The sequence below is a fragment of the Lagopus muta genome, chromosome 3 (genome assembly GCF_023343835.1).
Source record: "Lagopus muta isolate bLagMut1 chromosome 3, bLagMut1 primary, whole genome shotgun sequence".
Classification (NCBI taxonomy): Eukaryota; Metazoa; Chordata; class Aves; order Galliformes; family Phasianidae; genus Lagopus; species Lagopus muta.
Window position 1 is genome coordinate 81,800,874 of NC_064435.1, and position 26,188 is coordinate 81,827,061.

General features: G+C 38.4%; 1 protein-coding gene across 4 annotated transcripts in view; it reads left to right on the forward strand.

Annotated features, from left to right (window-relative positions):
• Positions 1-26,188, forward strand: part of FARS2 (phenylalanyl-tRNA synthetase 2, mitochondrial) — a 230,918-nt gene that overhangs the window by 48,848 nt on the left and 155,882 nt on the right. For all 4 annotated transcript variants that reach the window (XM_048938478.1, XM_048938477.1, XM_048938480.1 and 1 more), the window contains 3 exons: positions 4,123-4,746; positions 12,674-12,833; positions 18,797-18,928. In XM_048938478.1, coding sequence (XP_048794435.1) covers positions 4,141-4,746; positions 12,674-12,833; positions 18,797-18,928 — 898 coding nt within the window. In that variant the 5' untranslated portion in view covers positions 4,123-4,140. The remainder of the gene's footprint in view (positions 1-4,122; positions 4,747-12,673; positions 12,834-18,796; positions 18,929-26,188) is intronic.

The following is a 26,188-nucleotide window of genomic DNA, read 5'->3' on the forward strand; positions in this document are numbered from 1 at the left end:
TAGGAGACAGACTCTTTGTAGAATTTTGGTTTCAAACCCGTTAGATACTTCAGTTGCTGTATGCTGTAGCCCATCTGTATTTCTGCAGCCATAAGCAGTAAAAAAAAAAACACAGCAGGGCATACAGTGAAATGGTCAGTGAGAGTGAGGATGCTTTTGGTTTACGGGTCTAAACACCTAGCAAATGGCACTGAAACCAGGCTTGTTTGGTTCCTTGATGGGGTATACTTTGCGTGAAAAAGAACATTTATATCATTCACTGTCCTAGAAGATATGGTTGATTAAAACAGTGCTGGTCCACAGGGCTTTTTCTTTGCATCATGAGATGCTAATCTTTCCCTCTTTTTTCCTCCTTTTTTTAAGACAGGGGACTTTTGCTGAGTATATGATTCTTCCCTAAAACTCAGTGGAGTTGAGGGCACTTGTGACAAATTCCAGCGCATCTGTGATAATGCTGTCTTAATCCCTGCTGCACTGTGACATGGAAACCTGGATTTAAACATGAAAAGACATGCCTTAACTAAAATAATGGAGCTTTAGGTGAGATGTTAGTAGTAAGTTCTTAGCTCAGAGGGAGGTGAGGCATTGGCACAGCCTGCCCAGAGAAGCTGTTCAAGGCCAAGTTGGATGGGGCTCTGGGCAGCCTGATCTGATGGGTAAAAGCCCTGCCCCCAGCAGAGAGATTGGAACTGGATGTTCTTTAAGATCCCTTTCAACCCAACCTATTCTGTGGTTTACATTATAGCAGTGTGATTCCTCATCTAATCCTACTGCCTTTTGAATGTGCTCCAAAATCATGATTTTTACTGGTACTTTGTTCTGCCATTTCTGTGCTGCTGAGCTCTTGACTACAGTGTAGTTGTGCTATGCAAAGGCCATTCTGCTCCTGCATAGAGATGGTTGGCTTTCTGTGAGAGATAAAGGAGCCCTCTGCTAATAACTGCTTCAGAAATGGCATGGGGCTGTAGTAGGGCCTGCTGTTGGCCCCTGCGCCATTACACGTGTGCCTGGCCTATGCATAGAATGGACAGGGTTGTGCTGAGGCCTTCATCCCTGGGTAGCATGGCTCCCAGTTTCTGCTCCTTGGTTTGCTTCAAAGCTGATTTTAAAAAACTGTACCCACATGTGGGCATGTTTTCAGTGCACTGACAAAACACTGCATGCAGTATTAACCTGCAGAAAAATCCTAGCTGCAGCCACTGTGTGAGACTTATTGGCATGGAGGTAGACACAGAGGGACAAGCCTGTGGCCTTTACCACACCCTCCTCAGAGGAGCTGGTTAGACAGTCAGGAATGTGGCAGTGGCAAGGTAAGGAACCGAGGGACAGGAGATGGTGGGCCTATCCATTGCACGTCCCTCCACAGTGCTGCAGGAAGCCCCAGGAGCTGTTATCCAGAAACGTGCCTTGGCTCCCACTTGTGTAAAAGCCACTGTCACACCCTAAACTCACGACCCCTTTGGTGACCCTGATGGAGTACCATGCCATCTTTAGGTCACAGATGTCGGTGGTTGTTCAGTGTTTATTTCCTATTTCTGTACTTGTTGTCAGCTACAGTACTGCTGCTGCTTAGCTGACTAGAAGTCTGTGTTGTGGCATTCAGGACTTGTCAACATGCACAGAAATTACTTCCTTGTTACTTCCGACTAATAAACGTGGTGGAAATGAAGAAAGAAAAGAACATATTTTTCACACCTGCTGTTTGAAGTCTACTAGACATAATTGTCTATTCATTATAATGAGCAGAAATAATGAACTTAATTTAACATCGGTTATTTATTTTTACTAGAAAGGTGAAAGGGACCTTTATTTTCTATTGTGGCTCTTCAGCCTGTTAAATATTTTGTTGGTGTCAGATTTTCTTGCTTTTTCCCCTTCCTTCTTTGTGACTTGTTTTTCCCCATAAATGTAATTTGTCATCAGTTGAGTTAAAGGAAGTTCAGTACTGATTTTTGTGCATTGATCCTGGAAATGACTTGTACATTTCTGTGGTCAGAGAGGGAAGCAGAAGAGTGTGCCAGTGAAGAAGAACTTCAGTGTTTGTGGCACTGTTGTGTGATTCTGCACCAGTTTTTCCTTTACTGTTTGTTGGTTGTTTTCAGTACTTGGACACTGGATGACTCTGTAACTCATTGAGAAATGTTGAGTTTGTCTTTTTTTTTTTTTATTGTTCCTTACAGTAGATTTTCTTCAGGTTAAGACAAGGGCAGATGGTAAGGCAGTTCAGGCATAAGCATAATGTTAAGATAATAACTCTGAAGTAACGTAATCCCTTCTCCTCCCCATGTATAATTGTGACAAGAATGTATCACACGATCTGAAAAATTAACATTTCAGAATTATCAGTGGCTGAATAGCAAATGAAAATGTTGAGAGTCTCCCTTAGAAGTCATGCATCTAAAAAAAAAAAACAACCAACAAACAAATACCCCTTTTATTATTTTTTTTCAAGCACTTATGTTCTGTTTTTTTTTTCCATAATGCTGTAATCCTGAGAAGATCTGTTTATGTGAACGTTAAACTTGTGATTCTCAAAGGAATGGCATTTAGGAAAGAAGCAAACATCACGAGATTCATGATAAAGTCATGAGAGTTCTTATATTACAGTTATGTGTAAGTTTTGAATTGAATTTTTTAGAGAAATAAATGTATGGGCAGATGGTGATATTTACTTAAGGGAAGCTGAATACATTATCTGACTAGAACTGGATATTTCAAGCAGCTGTTTGAAAATGAGAACTCGCTTTCCATGAAGGAGAACGTATGTTTGGGGAAAATGGAGCCTCTCTTTTCGAAACATAATGCTGTCCATCGCTTAGTCTGTGTCAGAGGGCTTTCTGTTGTGTGTGCGTGTGAATTGATCCATGGGAGAACCTTAACAGAAGTGGCCAAGAACTGAAGTGAGTTATCTTACTGTGCCATGACTATCTAGCTTGTCTTTATTTGGACGTAGTGAATTACAATTGCTTCAGAAAATAAATCTGTAGAGATCATACAGACCAGAGGAATGGAAACTAGATATAAACAGAGCTGTTACCTGATTTTGACGGCCTGTGTATTCTAAAACATTCCCGTTCTAATCTATGTTTTTGGAGTTCAAGAGCATAAAAAGCAATCTTAGCTTGTGTGTTCTGTAATGCTATTGTAAAGATGAAAAGCTATCCCTTGAATATCATTGTTTATTCAATTCTTGTGTCCTTTCTTTCCCTGTTTCTTTAAGAAAACTTTCTCGGGAAATTCTTTGGCCCAGAAACCTGTGGCCCTGGAATCCCTGAGAAACAGATTAATTTGTTGTTTGGAGCAGGTGCCTTGCCCCTGTCACTTCTAATGCCTCTGTTTTCCCATTTTGCAATAAGCAGTTTGTAATGCTTAAGTATTTTACTGGAATCTCTGCCAATATTTGTGAAGCCCAACTATTGATCTTCAAGTGATTTTACATCTCAGAATGGGCTTACACGTTTTGTGTGCCTGAAGGCATTGCGATCCTCTTTGTTTACAGAATTATCTCTTCAAACACTATGAAGTCATTCTTGTTTATGCATGAAGTGTAAAGAGAGCCTGTTTCTAAACAGAGTGGATGTGGAAAGATGGTACTTTGGTAGATAGACACATATCATATCATTTCATTGACCTTCCTGATAACTATCAAGCCTTCATCCAGTACAATGGTGTAAGCAATAAAAACAATACAATGTGTTAATGCCAGGGCTTTTTTCATAAGCGTGTCTCTATCCACTGAGCAGCGTTGCAACATTTCTGAGCTTCTCATGTTCGGTAGTCTGTTATTGCCTAATATTTTAACAGAATGAAAAAGAAACTTTTTAATGCAATGTTTCCTCATTTGTAAAGTGTTACAGTGTTTGGAATGAGATTAAGACTAGGTCTAGTGTCATTAATGCTGATGCAGTGGTGCAAAAGACTGAAAATTGGACAAGATATCCTACCTGAAATTTCATCATAAGGTTATTTCTCCTCCAAAGTCAAAACAGTAGTTTGTAATGGGAACTTCGTCATATTAATCAGACATTTGAATTTCACTTATCTGTGAGGTGCTAGCAGTTTCTGCAACAAGACAGGAGATACGAACTTTAATTTTGTTCTGATTTTTTTCTTCTCTTTTAGGTTATAAGAGAGTTTGCAATGGCAATGCTCTGGAAATTCATGAGAGTAGCCAAGTATTCTAAAACAACGTTACCACCAAAAATAAAAGTAAGAGGAATTCCCACCCATTCAAGGCAGTCTGTACCTTCAGATTTTGCTGCCAGCGTACCCTGCTCAAATACTGTGGAACTGTTTGGTAAATCTTACCCTCAGGATGACTACAGCAATGTCACAGAGAAGATTCTTTCCAAAGTGGGGAAGAACTTGCATAACAAAAAGCATCACCCTTTGTGGCTGATCAAGGAGCAGGTGAAGGACCACTTTTACAAGCAATACACAGGACGCCGTGGGAATCCACTCTTTTCTGTCTATGATGGTCTTTCTCCAGTGGTTACAGTGCAGCAGAATTTTGATAAGTTGCTTGTCCCACAGGACCACGTCAGCAGAAGAAAGGAGGATAACTATTACTTGAATCGCAGTCACATGTTAAGAGCACACACATCGGCTCACCAGTGGGACTTGATACACTCTGGTCTAGATGCCTTTCTGGCGGTGGGAGATGTTTATCGCCGTGATACAATTGACAGCACCCACTACCCAGTCTTTCATCAGATGGAAGGAGTTCGGCTCTTCTCCTGTCATGAGGTAGGAGTTCTTTAGTTGAACTGAAAGAGATTTGGGGTAAGTTGCCTGATCGTGTATTTGCTATGAGGAAAGTGCATGCACATAAACAAGTTACAGCACAATTGTTACGCAGTATGTTGATAAGAATCAAGTGATTGGTCATGTAGTAATACTTCTGATTTGGGAAAAATATAGGTGAGAAAGTGGAATTTGATAACAACTGCGTGAGCTTCCTCAGAAAAATATGGAAAGCCAGGATGATATTATTGAAAGCTAACAAAATAAAACAGTATCTGAAAGCAGAAAGCTTGCTCAGCTAACAGTGTGCACATTTCAATTGTCGTTCTATCAAAAGTCCCTTCCAGTAAAGTCGTTTCATCTCAGACTTTGTCGTATTAGTACTTGAAGGACTTGTGGATGTGAGCTGTTGTAGCTATATCCAGAATGAAGTTTTTATTCTTTATTCTTTTTCTTTATTCTTATTCTTTTTTCTTTTAATAGCTCCAAGCTTCTGTAAATGAATTGTTTTTTTGTAATGAATTGTTCCATCCTTTATTTGATCCTAAAACTGTTTTGAAGAATTCATCTATTGCAGCCAGCAGTTATAGGTTTGCAGTACATACACAGTAAACTAAAGGAATCCAGAGACATGAGCTAAAGAGTGCTAGGTAGATGTCCAAGACTTCTAAGTTTGTGCGTTTTATTGGCACAACTTTCATGTTCTGCAGATGCATGAATGTCATTAAGCATTCTGTGGTATCATTGATGAGTGCTGTATATAAGCCAGTTTGTTTTCCAAACAGTAATTGATTCATATAGTTTGTGTATGCTTGTAGCAATGCCAAATTCTCATTTATATAGCTAAAACCAGCTTATTCTAATACTGAGATGTTGCCTGTTCTTAATGTGATTGCCAGTGGGTGACAGGAGCTTGGCTGGGAGGCCTGATGCGTTTGGATGCTTGAAGGAAAACTAGGGAAATCACAGTGCACTGCTTTTCTTTCTAGTGGGAAAGGTTCATGCTGTCTTCACTGGTGTTTCCCACCCCATGCCACCACTTCCTTTTGTGCCTTGAAAAACTTACCTGTATCTGGAGATGCCCTGGGCACTGTATGATATTGAAAACTGCTTGTAACCACTTCTTTGGTCACTGGAAAATTGACATTTTGCAGTTTTATCCAAAACTTGTTTGCTGTTCTTTCATAGGCCTGCAAGGATATATATGATGGAAAAATGGATATGAAAATGCTGGGTTTTAAATATTTTATGTTCATGCCATGTTTTTCACTTCAGCAGGAGTTCAAACATCCAGATCTTATCTGTTGCAAAATTATAACATCTGCACTCGGAATTTCTACAAATGTTGACATGGTTGATATAATTATTGAGATTATTGTGAAACAATGTGCTTCTTAAGAAACTCTGGCCCTCAGGAAAGAACATTTCTGCTTCTTGCACAAATTTAATAACAGGAATAATAGTAGGATTTAATAAGTGGGAAGAAATTTACAGAAACATTCACTGACATTACCTAGTCAGTTAGTAATACAGGATGTATAACTATCTGATTCATTGCATTATAGATTGTTTCTCCTTCTCTTTTTTTTTTTTTTCCCCAAGAGAATGATTGGAGAATGTTAGTAGTTGATGAATTCAAAGTTAACTGTGTGTTAGAAGTGGAGAATGTGTCTGTCTCTCAAGAGTGGAAGTCCATCCTGCCAACTTTCTAAGAATAAAAAAAGAAGTGTGGCATGGAGCACAATGTGTACATTTCTTGTTTGTTGGGCAACAGGCATTAATTCTAAACTCGAGGATGATCTGAAGCATCCCTTTTGCTCCAGTTGCAGACTGAATAGTGGTAGAGCTTTGCAATATGTAAAACTTCTTACAGGCATCATCCCAAGAGCCTTCTGGAAAAAAATGAATGTGTAATTGTGAAATTTCACTGGAGATTGGTTCTGTGTTTTATATTCTTGTTGCCTGTTCAAAATAATGCAAAAATTTAAATAATTCTAAAGGGAACTGTCTGAGTGGAAAACAAAGCAACTACGATTAAATGCAGGTAACACTACATGAGAGAAATATTATTCTATTTTTATATTCAGTTATTTATACTCATGTTTGAATTATAACGTACTGAACAGAAACACGTGAATGTCAGGACCTGCTACCTTGATCTCAGTCTTCTCATTCATAGCCACACTTGCAGTCTCTAGTGAGGAAATTTTCACAGTACTGAGGATAAGAAGATAGGCAGCTAGAGGAAAAAAAACTGCTAGCTCCTAGCTGTAAGCCCTAGGTGAATTTCATTCTATGTGCTATGGCTGGTTTACTGCTCTACTTTGTACTTTTGATGTGTGTACATGTATCATTCGTTTTTTTTCATCAATGGAAGCAACCACAGGATGGGGGAGGATGGGAAAGAGAGAAGTGGTGAAAGAACTCAAAATCTAGAATGATTTTTGAGGAGTTTGAATTGAGAGGAATTTGCCATCTCATCTCAGATTGGGAATGACAAAAAAGGTCAGTTCATCCTAAAGAGCTGAAATTTGAGGCAGGATAAGGAAGATATAGAAGCATCTCTTCTTTTCAAGTTCTGTAGTCAGGATTGGGTTAAAAACTTCTGCCCTTTGAAACTTCTGGTATAACTCTTATTGGTATTGAAGTGAAAATCAACACCAAGGCCAGGTCTCTATTTATCCTCTTAAAGGGCACATAGATTTTTCTCCTTTGATGGTATACAACTTGTTTTTAAAAATCCTTTGGATTGACAATATTGGTACTTCTGCAGATTTGACTTGTTGGAATTTCCTGCATGGAACTGAAACGAAATGATTTCTGTGCTGTGCAGTGGTTTTAGGTGCAATTCTTTACTTACACAGTTTATGGAAAGGAAGAAAAAACCTCAACTAAATTACACTTCACGCATATTCACCACCAGAGGGAGCCAATATAAACCCAATGGCAGCCACAAAACATGCAACTGAGAACAAGTATTGTTTACACGTTGGAAGAGACTTTATAAGGTATTTTATAGTCTGTATTGAATTATACATAAATTTTCATGGGAACAGATGTAAAAACTTAAGAATTGCTATTCTAATTTACTAAGTTCATTCCAATGGAGGCCAATATCAGATTGTTCAGATGGGAAAATAATGTTCTCATTAGTTTATCTGATCATGCTAGCATCTGAAAACTATCAGTAGGGAAACTAGGAGAAAGAAGTGTGGATATATATTCTTTATTGAAATTTTGCTGTTTCCTCCAAAAACATTTTTTGTTAAGGCGTGTGTAATCAATGAATGTACAAATGTTACAATTAAGAAATATCCAGGAAAGTTAGGCTAAGTAAGATTATTGCAACAGGAAGATAATAAATGGAACATGCTTACCAATGTTGTAGGCTCACAATATTCTCCACGAAAAGAGATGCTTTGGGGTAGGTGTGAATAGCTGATCAAAGTACATCTTGTCCTCTTTTCTTTGTCTGTTTGTTTGTTTGTTTAGTTCATTATTTAATCATTGCTTGCCATGCCAGGTTTTGCTTTTCACTGACAAGACTGACATGACAGTGTCTTTTGGTTTGTCTTTTCTGTAGTGTTACTGCAGCTCTGGACACTGTGTTTCTGCTGTGGCGTTTCATCAAATGAAACCTGCCCTTTTTTTTTTTTCTCCTCGCACACAAAGGAATTCAAGTAAATTTACTGTGTTCCAGGGATCAATCCAGTATGTAGAGATTTGGACAGTGCTTCTCAGTGAATCAGCTGGCAAGGGCTAAGGACTGTGTGAGGAGTTGGTAACCATTGCCAGATGGCAGGGACTTGGGTTGATGTGTTAGTCTCTTTGAGGAAGGCCATTTGCCTCCCATTGTGTAATAGAATTTGTGAATCAGAGGGAATTTTACATTTCCTGGCTTCTTTGAGATGATGCTGTTATAAGGTGGAGTTCCATTCATCTCTTCAATAGGTGACAAAATTCACATCAGGATGGGCATTTCCAAGGTGTGTCCCTGCATGAATCCATGCTTGTGACAATTCCTGGTGCAAGTATTGTGTGCCAGCAGTTGCTGGGCTCATATCTTAAACACATCCAGGCGTGGGTACTCAAGAGGGTTGCATGCATCAGCTTATGGAGCTGGGAGTCTCACTGAAACATATCACATAACTGGAGGACTGAAAACTGAAGGATCCTGAAATTAAGGAGACCACTCTGCAGGCTTGTTGCTCGAAGTGATTTTCACCATTCTCTCCCCAAATCAGTGCTTGGTTTGTTGCAAAGAGTATCCTATTGTGCACCTGTGGCCTGTATCTCTCTTTGACACAGGAAGCTATCTATCTGGATTGGGGTGCAGATTTATGCATTTCATCGTATCGGAGACTGATTGGAGCTGGCAATAAGTTTTCTTTTTGATGTAGTATCTTCAGATGGCATCATTTTCATTGTTCCTAATCCTTCAGCTGAATGTTACAGCACATTAAAGATGTTGTGGTAATGGTTTGCTATTCCTAAGTGGATTTGAGTGCAGCCATTTGCTTATTTGTAGAGATATTCATCAGGACCAGAGAGTCATATTTTATTAGGTTTGGTAAGGAGGACTGTTGTCACATGCAGATCCTCATGTCATCAATGCAGCTTTGTTCATAGAGGTAAGTATGTGAGCATGATGTATTCATTATCTTAATACTGGAGCATGCATGGCTGGTAGGAGTAATAAACAACTTCATTGTTTAAGGCCAAAGTGTAGTCACAGACCTTCTGGATCTGAAACCTAATGTAAGTGCCAGCTTCCTGTAAGGAGGAAATTATTCTTTTCCTGAACCCTAAATGTACAGATAGTGAAGTGGTGTGAGATTTGAAGGCTGCTGAGTGACTGGAGAAATGCTTTGGGTCTTTGGGTCTTTGTTGAAATCATACGTGTGACTTCTGTACTCCATGCCATGCTGAGAAATACAGTAAAGTACTTACAAAGGAGCATAGCTTCATTTTTCTTTGTTCCAGGCTCTACATGTTACTAAATTTTATTTTATTCTTATTATGAGCTGTCCTGGTGTGAGTAAGAACAAAGTTCATGCCAGATGGTAAGGTCACTTTGATTCTTTTGTGCTGCCTTCTTTGTAATGCAGCATCAGTCAGATATGGTGATAAACTACTGGTAACTGTTATTCTATACTATTATTATCCTATAGCTATTGTACTGCTAACTATTTTTTTTCTCTTTTTTTTTTACTTCTGCATGAAGACACAATACTCATTTTTTGAGCACTTACTTAAAGAAAGAACTTGTCCTTGCAATAGACAGAATGAAACATAGGTACTTACTGGATGTTTACATGAAAGTTCTCTTCTGGTAGTGATGATAATTGATCATATTGAATTCAGTAGAATACTGTATTTCCTGTGGAATAAATGTATGTGAAGTAGTGAAATCTTCAATGTGCCTTTCTTTTTCCCCCCAAGATTAATAGATTTTTTTTTTTTTTCCATTTGTGGAAAACTTGGGAAGAACTGCCACCCAAAAGGAGCAGTTGTACATAATAATTTGTTTAAACTTTGACCTTCCTGGCTTTATGCATATAGAAACGTAGGAGTGTGATCATAGCGGTGAAACTGGTCTACCAGGTTTAGACTGTGTGTCTCGACGTAGTGATATCTGTGAATGGAATAAATAATAAAACAGCCATAAGGTGTCTTTCTTTCCTGGATATCACTCTGTCAACTTGAGGAATTGATAGAGCCTTTATGGACAGCTGCAATGAGGCCTGGCACCTGGCTGGAAGGTGGCCTTTTGTTACTGCAGCCCATAGGTGACCAGCTCCACGAGGACTGTGCTTCCATAGCCTGAGGGACCTGACATGGTTTGATACTGATGCCCAAGTACCCCTGCCCCTATCTATGTGCCAGGACATCTCTCCATGCAGCATTTAATTATTGAGCTAACTTTGCAACTTCTAACATCCCGTAGTTTCCTCTGTTCTCCAGAGTTTATTGAGGATAGTCTCTTTAATCCATATGAAAAAAAGAAAAAGAAAAAAGCTACCTATAGTTTGGAGCTCAGAGCAGGAGCCCAACATGACCATGCCAAATGGCCACAAGGGAGCCAGTTTCTTTCCATTGGCTACTACAGAAGCTTACGACAAATCCATTACTTGGGCTACGACAGACTTTTGAGAATAACTTCTGGTGTTCAAAGCCAGATGGTTGATGGTCAGCCTGCCTTGCTGATAGTAAATTAATTGTAGGTAGGTGTCATTTGCATCTTCCAGACTGTGTAGAAGTAGTGCCAGTATGGAGGAAGAGGCCTTAAACTTTCAGGTGAGCACTTGAATAAAGAGTGTTCCATTTAACAGCCTAATGCCTAGTTTTGTCAGGCTGTGGCCTTTTGATTAGTAAAGACATTATTGTTAGACTGGTGACTAATTGTTTCAGTATGTATTTCTCTGTTTGCTTCATAATTTGCATTTTTCTGCAGTGCACTGAGGAGATGAAATTGAAAGTGTTTTCTCAATCTGCCAGTCGATTCTCCTGACTAGCAGTACAAAGTTAAATGCTGCTGATGGGTTGTGTTTATTAATTTTTTTTTTAAATCCCTGTATCCATTTGGCTGCTAGTTTCTGTACTGTGCTCAAGCTCCTTCTGCCTGCGTTGTGTGTGTAAAATGTACTATAAATTAGTCATTTAATTGCGGCCAGCATTTGTAAACTACTAGAGGTTCATTTGTACTTTTTATAAGCATTTCATGCACTGAAGAAGTCAAGCTGCAACTAAAACTTCTGTGCACATCCATGGATTGTTAAGATGCAGTTCATGGCAACTCTTGAATAAGAGCTAGTTATGCTTGCAGGTGCAATGTGCAGAAAATATCAATATGTGTATTCTGTGTTGTTTTTTTTTTCCTTTCTATGTGTGATAGATTTAATGTGGAAGGTGGATGAGGAGGGGTAGAAAAGGACCCTGGAGGCACTTTCACAATTAGATTTCCCTACTCTCCAGAATTAAGAGCTATGTAGCTGTAAGGATTTCCAACAAAATCCTCTGCTATATAAAACTGTCTGCTTGTCTCAATGAGGCACAGAATGTCTGAGGATGTGACTTAGTGAGAGTGTTTTACTGGTCTCTTTGAGAGCATTTAGAATGACCAGTGTGTATCTGGCTGGGACTTCCTGTACAGAAATGTGTGAGGTTGTACAGGAAATCAGAAGTCTTCATCTTGCAGCAGATGTAGTGGGGAGCAGCCTCTGCATGAAGGACAAGTTGGTCCATCTCCAATAAGGAGGATCACCTGCCCATGTGCTTTGTAATTTGGAAACCTCAGAGCAAAACCACGAATCCTTCAGTGCCCTGTCAGCAAAATTCCTGCATGACAGGTGCCGTATGTGGGAAAATACATGAAGATGGTAGTCCTTCTACAAATAAACTGTACTGAAGGGTAATCAAATATTGGCAGCTTCTGGTCCCATTAAACTATAAATATGTTTTTGGAAGTTAGTTTGATTACAACTTTTATAAAATATGATTTTTGGGGGGTCGGGGAGGGGGGTTGAAAGGAAGGGAAGTATTTATTTTAGGTCAGTAATTTAATTTTTAAAAACATTGGAAGATCTGATTAATGCCATTGCATATTGTAATTGCTGGGTTAAATTTAACATATACTATATAGTATGCTTTGTTTTGCATGACAACTTTTCTATTTCCTTTATCAATTATTTTTTTTCTGTAGCTAATCATATTATTGCAATAAAAGAAATCTTACTTGAATATTTCTGTTCCTGTGATAATTATGTGTCAGAGTGTTTAGTGAACAGAGTTTGTGCAAAATCATTCTTTACATTTGTTTTCCATGGTGCAGGCTTGGCAGGTAAGATTCCCCTTAAATCAGTAAAACTTCATTTTCTCTTTTTGTTTTGAGAGGTCATTGATGCCAAACTCTGTTGTGTTTTTTTTCTAGTTATTCTCCAGTATTAAAGATGGTGAAAGCTTCCAGTTGTTTGAGCAAGGGCATCGCACTGCGCACAAACAAGAATGTCACACCATGGAGGCAGTGAGGCTGGTGGAGTTCAATCTGAAACAAGTGCTCACAAAGCTCATGACTCACATCTTTGGTGATGGTAGGTTCTTTGCACTTTTTTCCTGCTCTTCTGGTATCTGTAGACTGCCATATTTTCCATAGAGATTTTGCTGTATAATGAAAACAAGAGACCTAGGGGTGATGTTGACATTCTGAAACAGCCATGTGTCTTAATGATAGCACAGTAGTAATTTTATGAGGCTTCATTCATATTTACATTTTCATCTAAAGTTTTATCAGAGTTTCATCAATGAGTGTTTTAATGTCTGAGTATCTGGATATCGATTGGCCTTTCAGCTGTAGTCTGTATTTTACATGGACTTCAGTACTTTTATACGTGTAACTTATAAAACAACTAAACACAGCCCAACAGACCATGCATACCCATCTCTTAGCTTTCCTAAAGACTGACACACACAAAACTGTGAGCCAAGTGTTAGTGAAGAGGTTTTAGTTAGTTAGTTTTGGTTATGCCAGTGAGTCAAGAACATAACAAGTGTGAGAACAGGTAGGAACACAACTGATCCATCTACAAGCTATCACGTGACAGCAAGGAGCTTGACAGGAGACATATGTATGTGTACGTGCTGCCTTGTTATGGAAATGCTGTCAGCTGAAAAATAATTGTTTGGTACTAAGCGTAGACTGAGGAAGGGTAATGAATTTCAGGGTGTAAGAATGAAATATCCTCTCCTCAGAAATACCTGCTTTTGGTTTCGGTAGCTGCTGAATTTATGAATGGCATGAGTTAAAATTGCTGCCCAAATGCTATTTCCTGGCAAAGAGGCTGCTCTTCTAAACTGATTCATTTTTCTGTTGAGGAAATAGTGAATAGTATTAGAATGCATGGAGAACGCTGGCTGCTTTCAAAGCTCTTTTAAGATGCCCACTGAATTTAGAGCAGTAGTTCCAAGAGTAGATTGATGATGGTAGCAAGTCTTGTCTGTGACTCTTTGAATATTGTTCTGATATCCTAAAGTATAGCTTACAGCAAGGGAGACTTCTACCAGTTTTGCTTAATCCCACCTGCACATAATTGTTTTAGGTTCCCAAGATCAGTTTTCCTTGTAGTTATATTTTGCTTAACAGCAGCCTTTTGATGCATACAAAATTAGGATTAAAGTGAGTAATAGGAAGAAGTGTATTTTAGATGAACCTCAGATGCTGAAGATGTTGAAGTGGCAATTTTTAGGTTTTATTAGTGATATCTGAAACTGTAGTGATATCCTTCTCTGGCTGTTGACAGATGCTGCACTTTAAGCATTAAGTCTGTTGGTTATTACTTGTCTACCATCCACATAATAGCTAGAAATACATTAAAAACAAATGATTGTGGATTTAGAGTCTGAAAGTAGGTGCCTTCATACACACAATATTTTTCTGGAGACACAAAAGCAAGACATATAGATAGTGATTGAAATATGATTATGTCTCTTTTTTCCCCTCATCTGTGTACATGTGAAGCTCTCTCTCCTTCACTTTCTTGATTTTCTGAGCCATCAATAAGAACTGGACAGTAATACTCAAAGAAGCAAGCTTCATGCTAGGTACCAGACGTACAAGATAGGTTCAGTGCAAGTGGCCTGAGACACATAATTAAAGTTATCTTTTGATAGCTGTCTTTAAATTTTCATTTTTTTACTTTACAGAATATTTTTAATTTTGTCTCATCGCTCTCTGATACATCCCATAATGTCCCATTAACATATATATGTTTAATTTGTGTGATTGGGCCCTACTTCAACCCCCTTAGTTTTTCAGTTTCTTTGTAACTGCTTCTTGGTGTAGAGGTTTGGAGGCTAACTTTACCTGTGAAGACCAAAGTAAAAAGCGTAGAGTATCACAGCCTTTTCTTCTTGTATTTCTGTTTGTTATTGACTGAAATACAGATGCTTCCTTGTTATTCTTGACATCCCAAGCCAGTTGGAGCTCCAGATGGGCTTTTGCCTTCCTAGCAGCATCTGTGTGTTCCCAGGCAATATTGGTTTACCTTTTCTGGAAGTCTCTTCTCTTTTCCATCTCTCATATACTACTACTTTGCATTTGGACGCACTATATACCTTACTGTTTAACCAAGCTGTTTTAATATTTCACCATCTTTTTCTATTTTTTATTTTTATATTCTTTTTTTGCTCCTTGATCTCTTCTTGACCATTAATATCTTAAAGTTTGTGATTTTACTGTCATTGTAGTCAAGGCTGCTTTTGACAATGGTGTCTCCAAACAAGCCTTCCTTATTTATAGGCAGTAAGGTCCAGGTTACATTCCAATTATTAACTAAAGGTGTGTCTTATTATATTCCTCAAGTATACTGGTTTTTGAGTACCCATTTCCAAACCAGTTCTCTTGCTGTTTTTGCTTAAACTTTTGCTCTTTAGCAGTTTGGTATTCTTTTCAGTGTTTGCTGTGAATTCCACATGTATTGGAATGAACAAGTGTAACTAGCAAGCTGTTGCTCTCATTTTTATCGTATTAGGGAAGTTTCTGTGTTTCCAAGAAATTGTTTGGTCATAAGGAGAGAGCAAATCCCCATTAAAATTTAAACAAAGAAACAAACAAAAATAATCCAGGGAGTTGATAAGCGGTTCTCAGACGTCCATCCAATTTCTGTGAAAAGAACAGCCTTTATGAGTGTTGCTTTTATCCTGCTGGGTGGGATAAGGCGAATTGAGAAGTGGAGATTGTGGAGAGCAGGTAGTTCTGTAGTGAAGGTCAGTTGCCTGGCCAAGTTCAGTTGTGAAGTGATTTGAGTTCAAAGCTGATCATACTGATTTTTGGGTGTTCAAACAACATACAGTCCCTAAACATGTTGAAATCGTCTTGTAGTATTTTATTAGATTTTCCTCACTGAAGTTTTCTTTCTCCTGTGGTTTATTATTTTCTTCATGTAACAAATTCCTAGGTATCTGTAACAGAAGGTTGAATGGATAAGTAATGTCATATTTTGATGAACAGTTCTGTCATTTTTAGCTCTCATGAAGCAGCCACCGAATGTCATTTAAGTCTAATGCTCTGCTCGTCTCTTGCACTCTGTTGCACTGATATCTCTGTAGCTTGCATTGACATCTGTGAATGCAAAGAGTTGTGGAAAGAAATTATTGATGGCGTAACGGTCTGGCTGATGACTTATGAAAAACACGAGCTAACATAAGTTTGTGAGCAGCCAGCTCCTCTTTGCTATGGGAAAATACTACACTACACAGTGGCAATACCCTGCTTTATTGGGTTGGTTGTTCTCTTTTTTTAGTGCCTTTGGTTAAGACTTTTTCACTAGGAGACTCAATTAGGCTAGCACTAACAGATACTTTCTTAGTTTAACAATAACCATTAGTTGTAAGTGCAAGCCAGGACTATTTTTTTATTTACTACTCAGCAATTACAGTAACTATTCATTTTTTCCTTCCTCATTGGAGATGCAGCACTTAGATTGCTAACAGATACATGCCCACTGGAAGGAGTCCCATGGACAACGTGGGGCTGTGAACTAAGTTAATGTAGGTCTATCTTTGAACTGATTAAACTGATGTGTATTTATCTAGTGATTGGAATCTGGTTAGATTCTGTATTGTACTTGTTTAAATATCCCTCTGGGTTTGTAAGTCAGATATGCATCTCCTGGCCTCCTAAAATGTTTACTAAAGATCATTTTTTCTAAGATAGCCATTATCTTTATATGAAGAAATAAATCAGGGCTTATCAAGTAAATTATCTAGTACTACAGAAAGCCTAATCTTTGTAATCCTTTATAAGCCTTTAGTGTTTTAATTTGCTGAGCGCAAGCAATGTCCTGTATTCCTTGGGAATATGTTGAACAGCAAGGCAATATTTTGTGTCTAAATAATAAATGTAACCATTTATTCTGTGATGCTCTGTGGAGAGGCTCAATGTTAGTGGTGAGCCCTCTGCTCTTCAGTAAAGTCTTCCAGAGCCAGGGCTCAAAGAAGACTGTAAAAAAAAAAAAAAAAAAGAAAGAAAAAAGGATGTATTACCAGCTGTCCTGGCTAATGTATGGATAAAATTATTGCATCATATGGGGCTTCACTGTTAATTTAGAGAGCAAAATGAAGGTGAGTTTGTTCCTTTGAATTTGTTTTGCCATATTCAGTTTGTTTTTTCTTTTTTGCTTACTACACTGAAAACAAATGTCCCTTAAGAAAAGTACTTATCTGCCTTAATACTCAAAATAAACTTTTGTTTAAAATTTATTTTAATTAAAAATAAAGAGCAGAGAAATGCTTTTTTTTTTTCTCCTGAGCGTCATTTTGAAGTAATTAGATTAAAAAAAACTACACTCAGAATGCTGTTTCTGAACATCAAACTATTTAAATATTCAATGTAATTCTTGCTGCAGTTGCAAATTTTGCAAATTAAATGGAAATATTTTGTGTACGGTGCTTTACGGTGAATGATGGCTTCTACAGCCCCAGGATTACAAGCATTTGTATAAAGTTAGGAAAGTTTAAAACATGTTTTCCATGTATCATATGGTTGTATATGCTTCAGTTTACATCTGTGCAATGTTTTCATTGTTTTCATTGTTACATGGACATAAAAAGCAGTGAAGTGGTGGCTGTAAGTCACAGTGCAGTTATGAATGGTACAATTGCTAATATTTTCAATTTTCTGAATTCTGCGTGTAAAATTATCAAAGAAGATTCAAATAAATCTGAATCCTGATGTTGATTTTTAAGGCAGGAAAGAAAATTTGGAAGTCTTACTGTATTTATTCTTCCAAATGTGTTCTGCCTCTCCATTTGGAAGTTCATTAGCTCTAGAAAAATACTTTGTGACTGTCACTTTAGGCTGCACATACCTGCTTTTCTTGTAACTGTTTCTGTAGACCAATTTAACATTTTGGAAATGATCAAAGGAAATCTAATTCTTGAGGCTACAGCAAATGTTTTAATTTGGAAAAATTCTCTAGGTAAATCTTGCAATTGCACGTTTTAAGTTCCTTATATGAAACAGATCCTCAAAAAAAGCCCCTCAGACCAAACTGTGGCGCTAATATTTGCTTTCACCCGAGGAACCTCGTCTCTGCCCATTGTTTTAAAGAATGGGCCTGTATAATTGTCAACAACTCTTACACTGATTGGGATTTGGCTTAATTGAAGAGAGGGATGATCTTGGAGTTAAGGCATTACCTGGAAAATGAGCAGTTCAGTTATCTTCCAGTTTTTTGTCTCTTGTTTCTGAGATCAGTTTTTCCTTGTACTTAATGGCTACAGAAAATTGTTCAGGGTAAGAATGCTCCGTAAACGATTATAAGAACTAAAACCCATCAGTTGTAATAAGAGCTTTGACAACAGCCCTGCGTTTGGCAGCCGTGCAGAATTGCCCTTTTCTGGCTCCACCGCTCTGCGATATCAGGTGATTCTCATCCCTGCTCAGTGGGACTTCAGATGTATGGGGAGCTCCTGCACTTCACCAAGTTTAAGGCTCCTGGGATCTCCTGAGGTCTGGAGTTCTCTGCCTGTGTTTGCATAGAGCATACCTTAATAATGCTGTAAATGTGTGTCTGTGTATTTGTGTGCATTGATCTGTTTTTAATTTTCGTATTTAAACATATGCAGAAAGAATAACTATGTATTTTAAGCAGTGTCTGATGAAAAAAATTTCTTGCCTCGCCAATGTAAGACTTGAGCACCTTCTCCTCACAGAAAAAACTGCATGCTGGTACAGAGAACAACAAAATCACTGACTTTCCAAAGATTTTGGCTCATTTTCATTCTATGCCAGGTGGTTGCCAGAGTTTGACAAATGATTGATTTGGTTTCAAAGGATGCTTGAATTGCACAAAGTGTTTTTCATATTAGGAAAGACATGGTCATTTTTTTCCCCACAAGTTTTATCACCTTGCACAAGTATTGTAAATTTGTTTGTTTGCTAATTTTTTTCTCTGGATTGCTGTAATTGGTGTCATTAGTTGAAGCGTGAGTTTTATGGGTAATTGGAGGGATGGCCTTTTATGCATACATCTTTTATTTTTTAAACCTGCTACAGGACTGCAAGTCAGATGGGTAGACTGCTACTTCCCATTTACTCACCCTTCCTTTGAGATGGAGATCAACTTCCAAGGAGAATGGCTGGAGGTCCTGGGCTGTGGCGTCATGGAACAACAGCTGGTTAACTCAGGTACTGAAACTCCTTTAATTTCTTGACATCTCTATTAGCAAACACTTCCAGTGCAATCAGTTTCACAGCCTGAAATGCCCCCTTCTCTCCCGGTGAGTGCAGGCATCTCTGTTAGCAGCTGCCACAAATAGTCCTCAGGTGGAACGCAGAGCTTGCATGCTGTGATTTGAGCATTACCTCTGAGTGTGTGAGCCTGAGCCTGCAAACAGAGAGCTTGGCTTTGGCTTTGTGCAAGAAGGGGACAGATGGATCTTGGCTTTAAAAGAGAAACTGATGAATCGGGGTGTGCATTTTTCCTTCTTCCAAGGGGAGTCATGTGCATGCACAGTGAAGATTTTAGTTTTATAATCAAATAACATCCCCTAGTATTTAGAATATGAGAGTGCTCCTGTATCTCTAATGTATAGAAAGAGAAAAGTGACTTCTTTCATATTGCTATTTGGTTGCTGGGTAAAGGTAGGGTGCTTTTTAGCTTTCATTTTTTTAATCCTCAGATTCATTACTAATGCAGTGGTTGTAAACTGCTGTAAGAGCAGCATCATTTATTTTAATTGGAATTATTACAAAGAAATGTCACCTGGTGATTTGCTTTCTGAAACTTACATATGAGTACAAAGGAAAGAGAGGGGAAACTGATAAGTTTTTCTGATTATTTTCACAGTGAAAATCTAACATACTTGTTTTCTCACTGACTGACAGACAGTAGTCAGTTCTGCACAGGGCAGCACTCAGGCATCTATCATTCAGTGTCTTTCAGTACTATTTATTGAGTGTGGGAGCATTTTGGAATATGATCTGTGTAATTCTTACAAGCATACTTTCAGATAGTCATGGTATACTCCCTTGATTTTGTTGCAGTTAATTTGCTGATCTATTGTATTTTAACGTGCCCTGAATTCTTTCTCTTGGTCCAAGTACAGTAACAATAAACGCCCCAGTTATTTGGCACTGCTTATATTCATCAGTTTGCATATATTTAATGCGATCATCTCCCTTTAAAAAAGATGAATCCACCTCTGGAGTTTCTCCCCATTGTGTTAATGCCTTAAGCTAATGATCTTTCTCAGGTTCATGAGGTGGTAAACACAATAGAGGTTCTGATCAGCTTCGGAAGTGGAAGGCTACTGTGTAATATTATTTTGATCAGATGTAGTATGCTAATGGCCAGGCTTTCTTATTTTAAAGCTTTTATGTTGCTCCCTTCTTATGTTTAGGTTCCCTTGATGTATGGGTGGAGAGCTAAACTGTGGCCTCTAAACCACCACTGAATGTGTTTGGACATGTTTGGATGTGAATGAATGTGCATGAAATGCCAGCAGGCAGGTTTCTACAGCAGGCAGTGTTTTCAATTTAATGTGCCTCAGCAGTTTTTCCCCCCCACTGAATTATGGCCTTGAAAATTAGTCTCCTGCACCAAAACTCTCTTAAATATTAATCATAATTCTAGTTGTCCAAGAAAACATGAATTTAATAACTCAACTGTAGCTTTTGAATGACTGTATTATTAATTGAAACAGCAGCAGAAAAAGGAAAGATTCCTTTATTAGCAAGATATTTTTCAAAGGAGTTGCACTTTCTGCCACTACACTTCTGTTTTTCTACTCCCTCTGGTAACTCTGTGAAAATAGGCAGCTACTAAAGCTGAGTCTAATGCATATCAATCTCATTTACTGAAGCACTGATATCTGTATGCTGAAAGTGAGGAAGAAGTGTGGTCATAACTTGTATTGGCTAACAGCTTATTTGTTTTAAAGTGACAATGTGGACAAGGTAGTTCACATTTTCCATTGTGTAAGTCTTCCTTGTCTTCTGCTGCATGGAACATTCTTTTCTTTTATCTTTTTTTACAACAGTTTGAAACCCCAGTAGGTTCCTGGCATGCAAGTTGCATCTGCTTATGGTGAAGCTAAGTTTGCTCTTATTAACTTGTAGGTTTTTGAGTGTGTGTGTTGTGGCAGCAAGTTGCCTTTGCCCAAAAGCAGGAATCCAGAAAGAGGATTTTCTGTGGAAAACGAGGAAGGTGAAAATTCTTTCCTATCTCCTTCATCTGTTTTTGCTATCAGGACTGTGGTGTTCTTCAAAACCATCTTACGCTTGAACAGTTTCTTATCTGCTACGTTTGGAACATCCCTAGCACTTCCAGCTTCCACAATCAGTGGGTATTAACTATTACTTTGGTCTCGTGCCTTCAAGCCTTTGAAAGACCAAAGTTTTAATTTTAAAGCTTTTAGTTTCAAACCAGTGCAGATCAACAAGGAATAAGAGATATATCAAACTTCGGAAGGAGGCCTGTGGCTTCCAAACAGTTCTGTCTTTGCAGCATTTGTTCCAAATACTGCCTGTTCACCTGTATAAGAGGCAGCATTGTTATGAATAAATGGATATTTACAGACAAAGGAAAGCAGGGTGGGCTACTCAGGAGTACGTAACATAAGTCTGTAATCTATTTATGGAGGAACACTAGTGTTTTCTTCTCCTACAGATTGTTCACTAATAACAAACTTCCTTTACCTCAGATAAGTATCACGTTGTCTAACATCTGTCCTCAGTGCTGTGGCTCATGCTACAGACGTATTTCCCTTTATGAAGGACTAAATGCTGGTGCCTACACCTTGCTGCTCTGTATGTCTCCTTTGTCAGATGCCCAGGACAGGCATTGCAGATTGCCTGTGTGCATCTCAGTCTCTTCAAGGACTCTACTGGAAAACACCTCCGTGGGGCTGAATGAAAGAAACATTACTCATTTTTGGATGGCTAGCCTTGTGCTGAAGGAGTATTTCACTGGTGTGCCAGTTCACCAGGTAAATACAGAAAGATCTTTTTATGGTGTACTGCACAGCTTGGTGATAAAAACTGGCAAATAAACTGATGATTTTGCAGAAATTTTGATTTTTTTTATGTCATCCATAATATTTCTCATATCTTGGCATTCAGGATTTTTGTTTTATGTTTTTTTTTCCTTGATACACTGTTCAAATACATTTCTGTAATATAATATTTGCTAGTAAGCATGACTTTTCATTCCAAGAGAAAATATTTTTAGAAGGGAAAGGAAGATAGCTTTTGCCTTCAAAATCCTCACTTCCCTTTTTTGTTTTTTTGTTACTGCTTGTGGATATAAGAGTGGTTTGTAAGGCAATCAGAAACAATCAGTCAGAGCAGAAGTGCATGTGCCTGTTGATTGATGATGGCTGTAATTTAAACAGCCAGCACAGTTGATTTACTTGTTTATTTCCCAGTTTTGTTCTGTTTCTTAGATCACAGAATCATAGAATGGCCTGGGTTGAAAAGGACCACAATGATGATCTAGTTTCAACCCCCTGCTAGATGCAGGATTGCCAACCAGCAGACCAGGCTGCCCAGAGCCACATCCAGCCTGGTCTTGAATGCCTCCAGGGATGGGGCATCCACAGCCTCCTTGGGCAACCTGTTCCAGTGCCTTACCACCCTCTGTGTGAAAAACTTCCCCCTAATATCTAACCTAAACCTCCCCTGTCTCAGTTGGATACCTATGATAACAAAGGACTGATGAAGCTTTGTGGTTGGATTACAAGACAAAGCCCTGCGTCGGGGCTGGGATGTTGGACCATGAGGAGCTGTTTCTTTATGCTGACCAAAAGTCCACTTGCAGTGACATCTCCCTGCCTCATCTTCTCTGTAGTTCTTTGGGGTGACCCTTACCCTCCCCATGCTGCAAATCTTGATGATATTGACAGATTGTTTGTCAGATTTTTAGTGTTAATTGTAGAATTCCATTCTTGCTCTAATGCCTCTATGGAGTTGGTGCTAAATTTGTTAAGTTATTTTCAGAAAATAATAGTACTTTGTTAAATTTTCTGATGCTTTAGTAAGTGTATGAAGGAACCTTTGTTTGCTTTTAGCCACTTTTAAATAGAATGTGATAAAGACATTTAGTACATGTAAATAGAAATGAATTTGTGATAAGGAAAAACTGGTGAATCTGTTTAAATGTATTGCAAGTACTCTGCCTTACCTGTTGACCTGCTGTGCTCTTTCCTTTTGAGGTCTGTGAAGGTACTCTGTAGGCTTCTCTTTTTTTTTTTCTCCCTCTATACTTCTTAACACACTACATTTCTAGTTTCTACATAGATCTGCACAGTGTAGATGTGATAAAGAACCAAAATATGAGAGGCAGCAAAGCAAAATAGCCCTTTTTTTGGTGGTAGTATTGCTCAGGTTGGAGAAGACCTTAAAGACCACCAAGTCCAACCACAACCTGACCATACATCATATGCAACTTCCACAGTGTTTTACACCACCTTTGAAGTTTCACTAATATTTCTAATTTTTAAGTGAATTTAGGATTTGCTCAGTGAGGGGTAGCAAGCCTCTTTCTTAGTTGTTCACTGCATAGTGGGGATGGTCTGTTCATCTAAACCATCCTGAATTTGTGTTAACAGTGAGTAAAGGTTCAGTTGCCTTACTGTGTGCGCTGGCAAATAAAATCTGCTAGGCAGCATAACTAGCATTTGCAGTAAAGCCAATTCAGCTACTAAATAATCTTGTTTGCTGTAAGGGAAGCCTCCTCTTGCCAAATGGGAACATGGAGATATTTACTATTTCTAACGGTGATATTTACTATTCTTGAAAGAAGAAGTAGCACATGCACCCTGTGACTGTTTTATAGTGTTGTTGAAAAAATAGGCACTTACTGCAAAGATGCATGGAATTGTAGGGATTGATGTTACATGTTCCCCTAAGGCTGACAATGCTGAAGTAGAACAGTTATATGGTAATGTGAACATGGGGGATCACTATTGTAATCTGGTATTTGATAAGTATAAAATCTAACTTACTGTGTAGTTTTTTCATTTTTATGTGCTCTTTTTTCATCTTAAACTGTGCCTACATACGTGGCTTTGATAGGAATGTTGTAGACACTTTTTAATATAAAGCAAAGTTATTTTTATTCTGGATAACAGCAGAAAAACACAGAAACTTCACAGTATAGTAGCAAGTACTCTCAGTTTTTGGTTTGTGAAGAGGAGATGAGGAAATGAATGTCAGTTAACATCACATAAGGTATTTATTTCTGTGCTGCAGGAGTTTACCATTCAGGATTCGCAAATATTGTGTTCATTGGTGGGTGCTGAAGTTCCCAGATCTGTGTGGAATTACGTGATTAAAACTTTTGAATACGGGATGCTGCTTACTCAGAGGCTGTGGTCATTGTGTTGCTTGAATTAAAAAAAGGGAGGGAGCTGTTTCTTAAGATTGTAAACACCAATGTTTCTGATGGGGAAGGAAAAAAGGTACCTGTGAAATTGGAAGCAGTTAGGGTGTGGTTCTTTGCTGATTGAAATCAATGGCAATGTTCTTGGTGCTCGCTGTTGCAGAGTATGTTAGCTTGGGACAGAAACATGAACATTTGACAACTCAATGTTACCTTACAAACCAAGAAACAAAAAATCTCCCAATTGAAGAAAAAACAAAAAGAGACAGGATAATTCCATAATTTTTAGTAAGGCTCTCTTCATGTGTTTCTGAATTTCTGATATTCTTCAGGGAAATAACCCCAGGATGGCATATCAGATCAAACCTAAGTTGGACATGTCCTGGTATGCTGTCTTGTACGGTATCACAGGCAGATGCTTAAAGAGTGAAACAGGACACGGATGTTCTGATACACGCTCGCAGCTCTCAGCTTCCTGAGGTGAAAACAATACTTTTGTTTTTATTGCTTCCATTAATTTGTTAAGTGCTATTCTGAGTCCCAGGAAACCTACAGCATCTTCTTTTGACCTTGTGATCTACCAGTTACAATGAGAAGAGACATGTGGGTAATAGTTTCTTTCCCCTGCTTATGCCACTTGCGATTTGTAACTCTTGCTAGTTATTTCTTCCCAGGCCAAAGGATGCTATCATACAGGCACCTCCTGTGTAGGAGCTGATCCATATGTTTGTGATCACTCTTACCTGCATCTTTTCCAGGATTTCATCATAGGAGGCCTACATCTACTGTTCAGTTTGTGGGCATACAGTGTTTTTATACACCAGCATAAAAAGTTTGCATTCTTTTTCGCTTTTTTGAGGGTTCTTAGCATTCATTTTGCACTACTTACCTTTAATGAGCCTTAAGTTGAAAAACGAAGGAAGGCTTTGCATGAGAACTGTGGGAGATGAACCCTTTGGGCACTGCTGGGTGTTCGGCAGCACTGAAGTTTGGTTCTGGGTATGAGCTCAGGTTGGTGTTTTGTTTCCTAGGATTATAAATTGTGAGGGCAGCCATATTTAGCCTATCAGTAGGAAGAGCTGGTAAGACCTTTTTGTGGCACATATACACTTCTTTTCCTTCCACATCAGAAAGTAACATTGGTGTTTACAATCTTAAGAAACAGCTCCCTCCCTTTTTTTTTAATTCATTTTTTCCCTAGTATGGGCAGGAGATGGTCATGGCTTTAGTGAGGAAATGAGTAGGTCCTGGGCCTTCAGTAAGGCCCTGATGAGATCTTTATGTCAGCAGTTTGCATACAGTTACAGTTTTAAAAACTGTTGTGCAGTCCTGGCCTTCAAATTGTGTGTGATATCCTGAATTTATAACAAAGGCAGCTTCCCTGCTGCTGTACTTATCAATTTTGTGTATGCTTTCCATGAAGAGAGGAAATTGTCAGCCTTGGCTAAATGTCACTGTGAATGAACACTGTTGAACAGAAAGAAAGGAGTTTACCACAGCTTTTGCATATCGTTACTTTTATTTTAAGAGGTGGAAGCTTATTTGTCATCAGTGAACTCCTTGGATAAACCTGATTCTTGACATGTAAGCTTGTTTTGCTTTTGGAAGCCTTGCTATTGATCAGCAGCAGGACTTCATTCCAAAATTTAAGCAGTACTTGGCCCAGGGCTGCCACCTTCAGCCAAATCCACGTCTTGACACGTCCAACTTGCTTGGCTGTAACACTGCAGCAAATAAATATTTCTTTAATCATTTATTGAAGATCTTCAAAACTGTACGAAGGGAATTAACAACTTTAAGTACATATTTAAGGACATACTCTGCCCACTCCTTTTTTCTTTTTTTTCTTTTTTTTTTTTTTTTGCAAAGGGGTTATTGGGTTCGGACAGTCTTCATGGGCAGTAAATTAGTAATTAATTAGTAATAAAATTATGTCAGTGTTACCTTGTTTGACATAGAGGGGAGTTGATTTTTTTTTTTTAATGAACATATTCTTAAATCCAATTTTATTTAAGGGTGAATTGGTTTCATATATCAATCAGCAGGAGGTGTTTTGGGGAAGGGGA